At 36.8% G+C, this 15,326-nt stretch overlaps 1 protein-coding gene and 1 non-coding gene across 2 annotated transcripts; both read right to left on the bottom strand.

Annotated features, from left to right (window-relative positions):
* Positions 1-1,418: 1,418 nt before the first annotated feature.
* trnan-guu (transfer RNA asparagine (anticodon GUU)) lies at positions 1,419-1,492 on the bottom strand. The gene has a single exon. It is a non-coding gene; the product is annotated as a tRNA-Asn (tRNA).
* A 6,921-nt stretch (positions 1,493-8,413) lies between these two features.
* On the bottom strand, positions 8,414-13,292 carry LOC148160151 (uncharacterized). The gene is made up of 4 exons (XM_088004105.1): positions 12,052-13,292; positions 10,709-10,792; positions 10,030-10,122; positions 8,414-9,160 (listed from the first exon to the last, which is right to left on the bottom strand). Exons 1-4 carry the CDS (start codon positions 12,184-12,186, stop codon positions 8,993-8,995), a joined length of 480 nt encoding a protein of 159 aa, XP_087860231.1. The 5' UTR covers positions 12,187-13,292; the 3' UTR covers positions 8,414-8,992.
* Positions 13,293-15,326: the final 2,034 nt, after the last annotated feature.

Below are 15,326 nucleotides of genomic sequence, written 5' to 3' on the forward strand. Positions count from 1 at the left end.
GCTGCAGATGTGAACTACATGCAGTTTCGTAAGGCCTTTAAGACAGTTGAACAATTAGCATCACATGATCTCGACTGAAGATAAGGAAAAAACTACTATATGCTTGATTGTCTTATTTTCACTATAATACAAGTTAAAAAGGTCTCTAAGGCTTTGTGTTATGGGGTCCAGTGTATATGTGTGAAGTAAAAGTAAAAACAGAAAAGTTTTATGGAAAGCAGTTGCATGTCATGCCTTACTAGGCATTTTCCCATAAACCCCAGTATAGACGTGCAGCAACAATTCTCCTGTGTCTCTTTCAACATGGAACCAATTTAATGTGTCAACAGAACAAAAAAAAACCTTGAGAGTTTCCAAACTTGGTTTGCTTGACTTTGTGTTTTAGATATGTTGTGTACAACCCAGCTGGAAAAACAAAAGTTGTATACATTTCCAATCCAAAGAATGCAGCCTGAGTGAGGAAGTGCTGCTGGTTAAGAAAGTCGTTCCAAATGGGCCTACATGATGTTCGTGTAAAGGAATAAAAGACAGGGCCGTCTAAAGCACAGGTGTCCAGCCGGTCTGCTTCCTACTGCTCATCTGTTGTTATTGTCTTCCCAAGCCCACTATGGTTCAGATTAGCTCAACTGTCAGACCTGTTTAGATCTGTTAGACTTTAAGATGACTCATGACTCCATCTGCAGTATATCATCAAATGAAACAAGGCATCTGGTTAAGACAGCAAAGGTACAGAGAACAAGGAAGACATGATTATCGTGATCAGAACAAAAACCTCAAGTAAATGTACCTCACATTTATAAATAAAACCAGGCTGCTCTTTCTTGCATTCAGTGTTCTAGTTGAGGGAAAGTGTTGGCATGCTCACCTTGCAGTGAGAAGGATGGTTTTAAATCCTCACACTGAGCCTTTCTGACTGGAGGACGCAGACTTTGTCTTGGCCAATCAAAAATCTTCATTTTGGTTTTCAGTTTGAGACAGCATTTAGCACGGAGCATTTTTATGCTTTTTGGATCAATATCTTGCTGCTTTACACAAATGTACTTACTTTTAGAGTCACAAGCTAATGACTGTACTGTCTTCATCTGGATGTTCAGCTTTAGTAAAGAATTCATTGTTCAACTTATTAGAAACAGAAATATCCTTTATTGTCCCACACTGGGGAAATTCAGGTATGCCAGCAGCAAAATAAAGACAAATGTAAGCATATATATTCAAATAAAAGTAAAAAAAATACAAATAAAAAAATTGTCTAACTGATTGCGCCACAGATATATATCCAAAAGTATCCTTTGATCAATGTCTTTTTCATACGACAATCATGTACTGAAGCGAATCTTTCAAAAGCAGCAGCCAAGAATGGCAGATGCAGTCCAACAATCAGTCACAGAACATCCATTGCTGTATCTGGAATAAAGACACGTCCCTGGGTGGGCTTGAACCACCAACCTTTCAGTTAACAGCCGAACGCGCTAACCGATTGCGCCACAGAGACAGAGATGCTGCAGCATTCCAGGTGGCCGTGGTATGGATTCATCACATGTGCAATGTTCTAGTCTACCTTTGATGTTTAACATGAAAGATAAGAATAAAAGGCTGTACAAGAAGGGCAACATAGGTAACATAAAAAAATAAGTAAAAACAATTGTACAAGATTTGCATATGTGCGGCAACAAACTATAATAAATAAATTAAAAACAAACTACAAATATCAACAGAAATCTTGTTTGAAATAAGGATAGAGATCCCAAAACATCTAAGCAACCCATCACACCATCACACTACCACAATCATGTTTGGGTTTTAATATAACACACACCATCCTGAAGGTTCAACTTTTGTCTCTCCGCAAAATATTTTGAATCTTCTGACTCGATCTTTCACATTAAGTCAGATTAATTTGGATGTACTCTTTCCTTTAATAAAGATAATTATTGTTTTAATAGTTTCCTTTTTTTCTTCTCAGGCTATCTGCAAGGAAACAAATACATTTTCAATAATAAAAAAAAAAAAACTTTTACTGAAATTTTTGCATGTGAAACCTAAAATAACGTTTCAGAGTTCATTCCCTCCACAGTTTTGTTCCATCACTTTTTGTTGCCATAGACAAAAATGAATCCATGCTCTGCACTTCATGTTGTCACTACCTGCTTTACTGGATCATCTGCTCACACTTTGTGTCCATTTTTACAAAGCAGAAATAAAAACAGACAGACTGCTGGATGAGCAGCTAATGAATCACGATGTAGAAAATTCACTTGGATATTAAATAAGAGAACAGTAGATTTTGCTTCAGGTTTGCCCAGCATTTATCACACTGTGTAGCTTAGCTGCCTGTCAGACGACTCGCCCAAAGAATACACCTTCTGCCTCGCCCCCCTCCCTTGGATTCTACCCCCAATTGTCTTCCTCTACTTCATCCTCCTCTCTACCTTTGCAATGCAAAGTCCAACATTAAATTGTGATAGATGAAGAGTGGAGGGCATTCATACAAATCAATGAGTTTAGTGTATGTGTCATTAGCCTGCGCCACGCAGCCAGCGGTCAGCGTCATAAATCACACCGTGATCGGCTGTCTGGTGTCCTGGCCACAGCTGCACACAGTGCATGCATTAGCTCACACCGACACACCAACCCGAGCCGTGAACCTGAAACAAACCATGGGGAAAGAAAACTCCTAAAGACTGAATGACCAATAGATTATGACTCAGCAGTGTTCAAATTAAGCGTTATTTTTTTGAGTAAAATTTCTAATTAGAATAAAACTAAATTTAGGTGAAATTTGATTTGATTTTTGCTACCTAAATTGGCCTAAAAGGCCTTGCAGAGTAATATTTCTTTATTGGACTTTTATGTAAAAATACCAACACAAAGTGTAAAAATGAAGGAACATGATGCAATGTTTCACTCATAAAGTTTAAAAATGCGTGACCTCCTAAAACTACATCAGTGTTCAGCAGGTCATAATGGTTTAAGTAGGATCAAGACGTTCCGTTAGCCTGACGGGGGTCACGTTAATCTGAAGCATGTCTGTCGTTTTGACAGATTTCAGTTTATACTCCTGACTATACTTGGTGCATATGAATGGACATTTTCAACAGAGATAACAAAATTAATCAATAATAATGACAAAATCCCTTATAAATATCATCTCTGACATGGACAGCGCAAGTAAGAGTTATTTAACAGGATGCTTAGGAGCGCATCTGGTTCAAAAGCACACTTTGGCTGAATCCTACAGTACATACAGAAAATATAAAACTAAAGAGTACGCCATGTTGTGTTAAGCTATTTGTAGTCTAGAAAGACAAGTAGGCAGTTTACCTTGAGGAAAGACAGAAAGGTGCAGAAGTTAGTTAGACTGTAAAAAGCACAGAGTGCTGCATGAGGTTCTGCTTCGCTCCAGCAGCAACAGAGATCAGAACCTTTCTCACACATTCCAGAGGTTTTACACCTGATCCACCCTGCAGTTACAATAAGCAACACGATGGAGCTGGAAGACGTTAGACAAAAGCTAAAAATGAGAAAGGTACCCTGCTTCCTCAAATGGTGGTGTTAAGATTAAAGCAGTAAAATCTTAATTAAAATATGTCTGGTTTAATTCAGGCCTCTGAACTTAATCAGTCAGGTTGGAGCAGGCTCAGTTCAGGTCAGGCTGGATCTTTTAGGCCTGATCTAAACTCTAGTCCAGGTTTCAACAAAATGATTTAATGTGACCTCTGACCTGTGATAAGTAGGTTAATGACAGAATAAATATGAAACTTACATGTAGGCACAATGGAAATAATGCCTACAGACACATAGGGAGGGAACTGGAAGTGTAATGAGGAGCTGGACGTCTACTGGATGGTAATAAACAGATCTATTCAGTAAACCAGTTAATTTAAAGTAACTGGTTCAGACCTGCATGTATTCCAACACATGAATGTTCTGATCATGGTGTTCATTAACCAGCCTTCCCATTAATCCTATTCCCACATCTGGAGTTCGATTTATTCTACTTCTGATGACAGTATAATATTTCTGTGTTCTTTACAGAGGGATTATGAGCCATAACTGGCTCTGAAAGCCATAAACTATCTAGGTATTAGGATTTTGAAAGACATAAATCTGCTTTCCATGGCAAACCAAACAAATATCAACAACTTAAATAGAAAACATCAAAATGGTCAAAAATAACTACAGATATTAGTTTAAAAAAATCACGCTGAATCTACTCCTCCAGATTATTATACCTAAACATCAATATCAATCCAAACGTTAAGCATTTCAGTTCACTGCCTTCTACAGGTAAATATCAAGGTATCAGGAGGCCATGGTCTACTCAAATCATTACAGTTAGAGCAGGTGCAGAGAGACTCTGACACATTTAAGAGAATACTTTCACTCCATCTAAACAAGAGATATTCTGTGTTGATGCTCTTCATATTACTAAATGGATGCAGCTAGTGTTGACCTGAAACAGCTCAGATCGCAGGAAGTAGATAACATTACTGTAGCAGAAACACCAGCAGTATGGACAGGTATGATAAAGAGATACAGTGTTATATTTCATTACACCTTATATAAACAGCAAACAAATTATGGTCACATTTAAAGCATCTCCTGCATGTCTTTTGGTTGTGTGATAAATTACAACAGTAATTTATCCACCAGATAAAAATCCTGGTCTGATTCCAGAAGGTAGAATTTCTTACAATAGATGAAACAATCAAATGCCAACACAAAGAAACCTTAAGCAATGAGAGCAATCATTTTACCAAAAAAAAAAAACAATACAGTTTATCCACTGTGAGAAAAGCTTCCACAGTGAACTGGTGGCTAAGAAAGCACAGCTATAACTAAGCCGCATATAAGTTTGAGTTTACCCGAAGAAGAACTCGGCCAGAAGCATAATTAATCAAGGCCGAGGCTCAATTAATCAAGCGAGAAGAGTCCTAGTCTCGCAACTCTGCTATCCAAACCAGAACCTGGGTGTCAATACTCGCCTCAGGGAGGCAGCCAGCCAGAACCAGAGCTCCAGCACCAGTCAATACAGAAGCCTGAAGATCAAGCTGTCCTCCCACACTGTGGTCCAGGGCTGGGCAGTCACTGTCATCGTCCACAGGAGGACACGTCGTCCAGCTGATGGTATGCAGATTAGAGGATGGGGATCTGCTGCTGGGGAAGAGATGGAAAAGTTCTACTTTTCTCTTGATTAAGTAGGTCCAGTTTGTCGAACATTAACAGCATTGAGTCATATTGTGCGCTGTAGAGGGAAACACAAGATTTAAGAAAAGGGTTTGATGAAGTGTAGGGCTTTCAGCCATGGAGGCTCATCTGGACTGAATTCATTTACCCCTGAAACAGCTGCTTTACTCTGTCTTTACAGCTCAATTTCTATGAACAAATAAAAAATAAAGCTTGTTTACTCATGTCTATACTAAATACAAAAGCTCTGCACAGTATCTCCCCAAGAGTTTCTCATGGGAGACACCCTCCCATTTCTTTTGAAGAAATTAAAAATAATATTTATGAACAAACAAAAGCCTTGTTCTTCTTCTCTAAATTCCCATAAGTCTTTGTATTTTTTCACTTTGTGAGTCAATCATTGCAGTTTTTCATCCTCCTTTTCTTCATGTAGAACAAGTCACTCGTTTATTTGATATGGAGACATAATCTGATCTCTAAAGACTTTGGGGGAGAATGCCGATGAGAACTTCCTGTTTCAGCTGCTTAACGGGAAAAAGCCTCGTTAGCATCCATGTACCAACGAACACCTTAGCTTCAACAGCTGCTAACAGCTTTGTCAATCTGAATGTCAATTAGTTACATTTATGTTTTGCTTTGGTTTGGGGTTTTTTGCCTTATGCAAAGTTAATTTGAGAAATTAAAATTGAAATTATATATATATATATATATATATATATATTTTTTTTTTTTTTATCAAGTTAATTGTATATATTGACAACATTAGCAGCATTTTCTGCTAAATAATTGCATAAATAAACTAATGAGCTCAACAACAGATATATGTATTATTTTATTTCCACACATTTAGCATTGAGATGCTATTTTAGGACTGAATAGCTTTGCTGACAGGCTGACTTCTTTTAGCACAACTTGAGTACAACAGTAGTCTTTTCCAGCGTCCAATCAGATTGCCTTAGAAGCCCAAATGATGGCAGAACGATGTAAAAAATGGGATTAATTGTGTTAAAATGTTTAAAGCGTTAAAATCTATGTAGTTAATGAATCAAAACTAATAACTTGGCCCTGTTTCAATAAAATTCAACATAAACTCTTTAGTTGACAAAATTACATAAAACACTTTAATATCCAAATATGAAAAGACTATTTCAGTACGGTTGGAAATTTTGGATTATTATCTTAATCCTCATTTATTCACATTGTTTTCCCCCCAAAACTGGGTAGAGTACTCAAAAGATATTTACCTCAAAGCATGTTTGAATGGCCTACTCAAAGTTCACCCAAAATCCAACAGAAGGTCTGTGGTACCAGTTGTATGGATTATGTTATTTCGCAAAAAAGAATGGGAAAAAAGTTTAGTGTTTTAGCTGCAATGAAAAGTAGCTCTTCAAAGTATTAAATCAGGGTGAAAAGAAATCCACAACCATTTTGAACAGCATATATTCATGTATTCCTTACACTAATTTGTGTTGGTTCATCACCTTTACTGGCTCTGTAAACTCTGAGTTTACATTCTTTGAGGAAGGGAAAGTATTTTATTTTGCTTTAAAAAAAAAACCATATCTATAATTTGTGGTTGTTGAGAAAGGCCATAGGCTCTGTAATTCTCCACATTTATTAATTATTTCGAGGTGACAGTTTTTAAAACCAAGGCTTTCAGCTGACAGCCAGAATGTGAAAATCTCCATTTCATTCCTTCCTCCTGTGTTGCTCCACTCTCCACTTGTTTTCTTTTTATCTTCCTTAGCCTTGCAGAAGCCTAATGAGTGCATGCAGAGGGCCTTTTTCTTCCTGCCCTTAAATCAGTAATTGGTTTCAGCACAGAAACTGTCACGAAATTAACACATCACACGGTGACAGCTGTTCATTTTTTCAGCTGTGGCCTTGCTCATGTGAATGGCTGCTGATTTGCCAAAGAACATCACAAATGAGTGGTTGCTAATCGAGAGCCTGCTCTCAGGGCCACAGTCGCTGCCTCTGCTTTATTTCTTCCTCTACAGTAAGTGAATAAGGAAGTACAAAAATAAACCATGTTCCCTCTGCTGGGTTTGATACGTGGGTCTGAATCAGTAAGAGATCAGCGCTTAGTGTAAGTTTAGTCAACTTTAGCTTTATTTGATTCTGCTGCAAAGAAAGTGATGAAATATGGTTGTTACATCAAAATTGTCTGGAGGACATATTTGAGTTTCAACAGAATTTGAGCGTGTGTGATTGAATTGATGTTACTTTTCTTGTAAAGTGCCTTGAGACAACATTTGTTGTGAAGTGGCACTTTATAAATAAACAGAATTTAAATAAAAAACCCCAAAAAGAATTGAAGTGTGTGGTGTAATGTGACAAACGGGGAGAAAGTTCCCTGATAAGAGTTACACAGTTCAGTATCACAGTGACTTTAATCACATTCACTCAAACCTTGAATGTAATTTAACTCTGCTCCTCGTTAACTGACAGAGTTATGGGTCGACAGCACCACTGTGTCGTCCATGATGGATTCCTTTTCCTGCTTACAAAGTTAAACTTTAATCGTAATCACATCTCTCATCCCCTCTTGTGATTTATACGTGGATAGATCAACATGCACTCATTTGTTAATTCAACATCGTTCATCCTCCTGCCGTCATCTTGACGGAGGATCTCCCCATTGATTGGGTTTATTTGAAAACTCACTTAGCCACTGATAAGCTAGATGTTGCGTCTTTGAGATAGCATCAGTGCACCTCCGGAGTTCACACCAAGGTTACATGTGGAGCTTTCTTCAAAAGGTGACTTTACAATTAAACATTCAACAGCACATTGTTCAGGAAGTGGTTCACCAGTTGAGCTGAACTGATTTAAAAGGGAAATAAATTGACATAAAAGGGAACTGAGCCACAAGTGCACTTTGTGGTGAAGGTGTGCAGTATTTATTTAAGTCATCCATTCATTAATCAGTATTAACTAACGAAGAAGGTCTGTATGCCAAAATGTGGACGAATCATATCAGCTGTAAAAGCTATGCTCAAGTATGAGGGAGTGTTAGGGTCACACTGAAAAAAATAACTCTTTGGATTAACATAAAAAAATCATGGAAAGATTTTCCACCTGATTACTTTGCTTTATTTCAGCACTATGTAATTTTGTTACTCCGATTTAAAGGCAAATGTGTTGGTTCAACTTAATTTATTAAGGTTATTCCAATTTAAAGGAAATGTGTTGGTTCAACTTAATTTATTAAGGTTATTCCAATTTAAAGGAAATGTGTTGGTTCAACTTAATTTATTAAGGTTATTCCAATTTAAAGGAAATGTGTTGGTTCAACTTAATTTTTGTGGTTGATTCAACTTATTTACTTTAGTTGGACCCAATGTAATTTAATAGAGCCAGCCTAACTAATTTTACACTGATACCTTCACACTACTTAATTAAGTTGATCCAACTCATGAAAATTAAGTTAGCTGAACAAACATGCTTCATGCTGAAAGAAAGCTATATAATCGTGTGGAAAATCTTTCCATGATTGAATTATGTTAAATCAAAGACATTTTCTTAAGTGCTATTAAATGAAGTGTTTTAAGACCACACTGAAAGAAGAAAGAACACTCAACAATTAGAAAAAGTACAACATAAACTGTATTTTCAAAATTGTTATCCATTTTCTTTTTACACAGCACAAAAAACAGCTGAGTTGAAAGTTGAAATAAACAACAAAAGGTCAGTTTTGTTTTTCCAGAAAAAAACTGGGCTGTGTTTAGCATAGATCAAATTCTTAACAACATAAAATGTGTCAGTAAGTTCGCTCAACTTTGCGAACTGTAACAGTTAAAATTTAGTTTTCGACTGCGGTCTTTGGAAAAACATGTAAAGATAGATTGCCCAAGTTGTTCATCACTTCCACCCCGTCCAGGAGAATCCCAACATCCTCAATGGCATCGCCAGGCTCTGCACTCTCCGGTCGGATAACAGATTCCACAGACGGTCTCGGCCATTTGTGCACCTTGATGATGGGAACATGGGTGGGGTATTGGGGTGGGAGAGATTTCACATCTCATTAAATAAAAAAATAACTTTACACTTATTTGGCTGACTCAACAACAGCTAAGGTCCATCAAAGACCTGTCTGTGTTAATTGTGAGTCCAGTGGTAAGATTTTCCATTTAGAAAAGGTACCATATTTTCTACATTTTCACAAAAATCGTCTTATAATGCGGTGCACCTTGTGGTGCGGAAAATACGGTATATTGTCTCATATGGAAAAACATGAAGAGAAGGGATGAATCCCAAATAGGCCCCATATTCCATGGCCTGTTCTCCTCAATTGAAATGACAGTCTGAGGATCCACCACACAGACTGTCATTCTAAACCAGTCCAATTTATGTGCAAGTACAAAGCCCTGACACTGTACACAAACCAAACATCTTATACATGAAGAACCTGTCTTATTTCCTGGATGGAGGAAATGTCATGACTATGTGTGGTAGTTATTTCCAAATAGATCAGTACTAACATCTTAGGTAAAGTTACTTAATATTTTTGTCTGCGTATGAAACAATGCTGTTAGAAAAAAAGGCTAAATAAAACAGGCCAAAGATCTTTTTGTGGAGTTTAACTCACCTAAAAATCCTCATTTTAAACCCACTTAACAATAACTGTAATTATATCAATCTTACTAATGATTATCCTTTTCTGTTGGAGAAATCTAAAAGCATCTCAAAAGTCAAATTAAAATTGAATGTACCCAAGTGAAAAAAATGAAGAGTTTTAATGATCTTCTCTTACTTTAAATTTATTGGTAATTCACAGGAAGTCCAATTAACTCCAACTGTAATCACCTCTTTTGTGGACACAAAGATAAATTAACATACCATGTACTCTTTCTCCAGCTTCTCTGGATCTTCATCCAGGTACGCACACAGACCTTTTAGGATCCACTCTCGTCTGACTTCAGCCGTGTTTTCCTAAATATGCAGATCAGAAAACAATGAGAACAACCGCCAAAATCCAGCAGTATACTATAGGGTCACACACTTGAAAACTTAAATTCAAATGAAGTCACAACGAAAGTGATCAGTGGCTTGCAGCCTATTTGAAAGATCTTTAAAATTGTTATTCTCCTTTCATTATGCCATGACTAAAATTAAGTTTAACATTTTATTTAAGCTTCTAACTGAAGCTGTCACCTAAGAAATATTTATGTCTGAAACAAGGGTACAGTATAGGGGGATATACTGTGAAAAATCTATTTCCTCTGCCTTCTCCCAGTGCTAGAAACAACCAGTCAGTGGCAGGAGAGTTTTAGTGCTGTCAATCACAATCTCATGTTGCTGCTCATCCTTCTTCCCCCTTGCTCTGTACTATTCTGTAGCTAGCATAGGGCTGATAGCAGCTCATATCTACTAGACAGAGAGAGACAACACTCCTTACAGTTCCACATCCCCACGCAAATAAAGACAAATAAAACTGACTTGCCAAATACAAGTTCAGCTGAACCCTTATGATCGCTCTAACACTAGATTCAGTCATTTTAGATCTGGCAAAACTTACCATTAGCCACTGCAATCTAAAACTTGATGGCCGATGACCCCCTTCACCAGTGCTTAGGTAGGTGGATAACAGACAGGTGATGTTCTGAAAGAGATCAGATTTTCAAACATTAAAATATGTAATTCACCCTGAGCAGAGTTGTATCTGAACATTCAAACTTTTAGTACAAGTCTCTTGAATGGATCATGAATCAATCAATCAAATTTTATTTGTACAGCACATTTCAGCAGAAAGGCATTTCAAAGGGCTTTACATAATTAACAACAGAAACACAGAGTCATGCAACATTTAATAAACAGTGAAACAGATAAAAAGTAAAGCCAAAAACATTAAAAACATTGAAGACATTAAAACCGCACTAAGCCTAATTTAGCTATAAGCAACTCTAAACAGGTGGGTTTTAAGTTGAGATTTAAAGGCACCCAGTGTTTCTGCTGTTCTGAAACTGAATATAATCACTGGGCACATGCAAGCATGTATGTGCAGAACAGTGGTGACTTGAACATGGTAGAAAGCAATAAAAATATAAAACATAAAAATCAAAACAAAAACCTCAACATTTCAAAATTAAACCGATAAACTTAAAAATTGTTTTTGAACTACAATTATTTGGGGAAAAACAAGTACAATAACAAAATACATCTTTAGAGCAGAGGAATATATGCATAAAAAAAAAAGAAAGCCTGTTCATGGACTAATAGGAATAATGGACAATCCTCTGAGTGTTTCAGCCAGAAAACAATACTAGAAATCCATAGTTAGCAGGTGGACATTTATGTGGACATTGCAAGCACATTTAAAGCTCTAACAGCAAAGGTTTCCGCAGGTTCCTCTGACTCAAATTTAATACTTTTTATTATTAATAAATTAAGAATCTGTATTACCATAGAAAGCCACAAAAGTGTGTGTGCATCCAATGTCCACTCTGCATTTACCTACATAATAACAGTACTGAAATTAAATAATAATAATAATAAAAAAACATTTAAATAGACTTATGTTTGGCCCCAGTGTTTAAAATCCACTAAACCTCAGACTTCAGAGTTTGTATGGCACCAGATGCTGAATTTACATCAGTCCAACTTTTTTCCAGGGAGTTTTAACAACCTGAGGAGGAGCAAAACTGTGACATTTATGGGGTCCGTTTTTTGTCTTGACAGCAGCTTTGTGACCCTTACACTGCTTCATGTGATGTTAGCATGATTTGAGTACATCAATTACATAGAAACGTGACCGAACATAGAAAAAAATGTTTTTTTAAAAAAGTCTGATGATTTTAATTTGCATCTTTTTATTTCGATTTTTATTTTGATTTAGACGGATGAAAATAGACTGAATCTTACCTTTTTCAAATTAAGCAGATCCAAATCAGGAATCTTCCCGCTTCTCTTGAAAGAACAGTTTGAAGTTTTCCCAGACACAAGATCTCGCGTGATCTCGCTAGCATCTCGCGTGATCTTCCGTAATTTCGCTAGCATCTCGCGTGATCTTCCATAATTTCGCTAGCATCTCGCGTGATCTTCCGTAATCTCGCCAGTGTCTCGCGTGATCTCCGGGTCTCGCTAGACCCTCTTCGGCGGGAGATTAGTCTGACTAAATTGAATCACGTTGTCTCAACTTGAATACATTTTATTAACGCTAGGTTGTTGAATTTTATGTTTATTTGACGTGATTTTGTCATATTTGCCTTTGAAACATAAAATAATTCTGTTAAACATGTTATTTTTTATAAATGCAATAACCACTTCAATTCAGTTGTGCTTTGACACAAGCATGGAGCAAGCAGGAAATGGTGCAAATGTTAGAAAAACGCTGATTAATTACCAGCTAACCATCACTTCATGTGATGTTAACACATGTTAGCCACTGACATGAGTACATCAATTACATAGTGTGAAGGTATCACTGTTAAATAAGTTGGTTTCAACTAAATTTGCATTCATCTTAATCAAGTAAAGTCAATTTGGTCCAAAACATTGCAAATTAGTTGGTCTGGTTCTATTAAATTACATTGGGTCCAACTAAAGTAAATAAGTTGAATCAACCACAAAAGTTAAGTTGAGCCAACACATTTGCTTTAAATTGGAATAACCTTAATAAATTAAGTTGAGCCAACACATTTTCTTTAAATTGAAGTAACAGAATTACATAGTGCTGAAATAAAGCAAAGTAATCAGGTGGAAAATCTTTCCATGATTTTTTTTATGTTAATCCAAAGAGTTATTTCTTTCAGTGTACATAGCAACACTGATATGTGCACAATCCTGCCAGGAAAATTTAGTATTCTCTAAACTGCAGCTGGCGTTTTCCTGGCACGAAAAACAATCATCTCGCAGGGCCTCGTGTGATTTCCCATGATCTCGCGGGATCTGCCGTGATCTCGCTCGTCGCCTCCAGCACAAGATCAGTCTGACTATAATTAATCATGTTATCTCAACATGATTCAATTTCATAAACGTTAAGTTGATGAATTTCTTGTTTGTTCAACATGATTTTATCACGTTTTTGTTTAAAACATGAAATTATTGTGTTAAAAGTACATGATATTCTTTTATTAATCTAATAACCCCCTAAGTTCATTTTTTTGAGTGCATAGTAATAAAATTACAATAATATAAAACGATAAAAAGAAGATAATAAGGTCATAATATTACAAAAATTATCATAATATTACAAGATAACATATGAGAATAAATTCGCAATGAGAATAAAGTCATAATATTACAATAATGTTGCAATATTATGACTTTATGCTCCATCCTTATTCTAGTATTATTTTAACTTTTATTCCCATAGTGCTGATGTTATTATTCTTCTCATAATTTTATGACCTTATTTTCATAATTTGCATTTTAGCGTTTTCCTAATACTCTGTTGTAGGAAATAAAGATTTAATAATTTTACAGCAAGCATTGTGTTTTTAGTCTGTTAACATGATGGTTTTAACCAGTCCTGTCCAAAATGTTCCTCCTGGTCAGCAATCAATGTTAAATCTATAATGAACAGCCATTCATTCGGAGCTTAATATTACCTATTTGGGGTTAAAGCAATATTTCTGCTTTCAAAGTCAACAATTTCCAAAATTTCTAAAGTAATCTCCATTACTCTAACAATAAATGTGAACATAGAAATGCCATAGCTACCAACAAACCCCTGAATAATTTTCTCAGTTACTTTTTAAGCAGACTTCTCATATTGTCTGTAAGTGTGAATGGGGAAAAGTGTGACCCTGAGTGCTCATCCACACGCACGTGCCTGAGCAAATGCTTCAAACCAAATGAGAGAAAGTGTGAGCGAGTCTAGGACATCTTATAAATCCCTCAAAAACTACAGCTGGGAAATAGCCCAATTAACCTTTTCATTCTTCTCCAATGCATAAGTGAAATCCACACTCTTTCTTATAATAAGAACTTCTTTGTCTTACCGCTCATCATCCACCTTTCAGAAAGATCAGAACAAAATGAAAGGTACTTGACCCTTCCAGAAATAAGGCTTCTTACCAGAATACAGAAATATCTAGGTCTAATTCCATTGATGAGATTTTCTGCCGACATCTTCTCGCTTTCGGAGCTGACCTTATTTGTGAAAGTGACTTAGTGAAGGACCGGGGCACGGATTAAAGTTTGGAACATGGTGAGGTCCAGTTCAGTGTCGGAGGGGTCAGGGAGAAAGGAGTCAAATGTGAGGTCATGTTGGGGAAAGCAGGAAGTATTTCTGTGTGGGATGGAGACTACAGTTGGAGTCTCCTCAATGTTTGGCTTAAAACTTTGTCTCAGTTTTGTTGTTATTATGATAGCTGATTTATTAATATTCTGTCTAAATTAACATGGGACGGTATTAATATTGGTTTTGTTGTCAGTTTTAGATCAACTAAAGTGGAGATCAGATTAGATCAGATTAAGGCAGCGATTAACATCTAAATAAAGTAACTGAACTTGTATACAATAGGGGAAACTATTGATATGTTAATAACTTCTTAGTAACTGCATTTATGCCGAACTCAGAAATGTTCTGTAACCCTAACTAGTGGTATTTCTAACCTTAGCCTTAACTAAACCTTAATTCACCTCCAGTTGCTGTTCAGACTGTCAAGGCAGCAAACAAGAATCTGTCTGTGGCAACTCACATTCTTCCTTCTGTTGATGACCACATCACTGTCCAGGAGGCCTAACTAATGGGGCGCTGGCCCCTGTTGGCCATCATGAGGAGCTGCTTAGTCTTCAGTGATGTTTAAAATATGCCAGAGGAAAGAACTGCCTGGATGACAATAAGAGCCTTTTTACACCAACTCCTCAAGATGCTGCATACCTATGAAAACGTGTTTAAACCTGTGAGTGACATTCTACGTCTACAAAGTAAAGTTAGAGAAAAATCCAAACAAAACCGAAGGGAGAATCAAAAAGGTAAAGTGATATTTGCTGATTTTGACATGCGCTCTTCCAAGGTGAAATTGCACCTGACTCTTGTCTGTGCCACGGCTCTACTCCTCCCCGCGTCGCCCTGCACATGAAGTTACTGTTGTTTTCAATCTCATCTCTTTTGGAATGTGGCGCAGCGGCTGCGCAGAGAGGTGGCTGCCGTGCCTGGCGTGTTGGGTGAAATTGGACTGCCTCTACCC

The sequence above is a fragment of the Poecilia mexicana genome, unplaced genomic scaffold, assembly GCF_051168715.1.
Source record: "Poecilia mexicana isolate PSO_F unplaced genomic scaffold, ASM5116871v1 scaffold_3, whole genome shotgun sequence".
NCBI classification, from domain to species: Eukaryota; Metazoa; Chordata; class Actinopteri; order Cyprinodontiformes; family Poeciliidae; genus Poecilia; species Poecilia mexicana.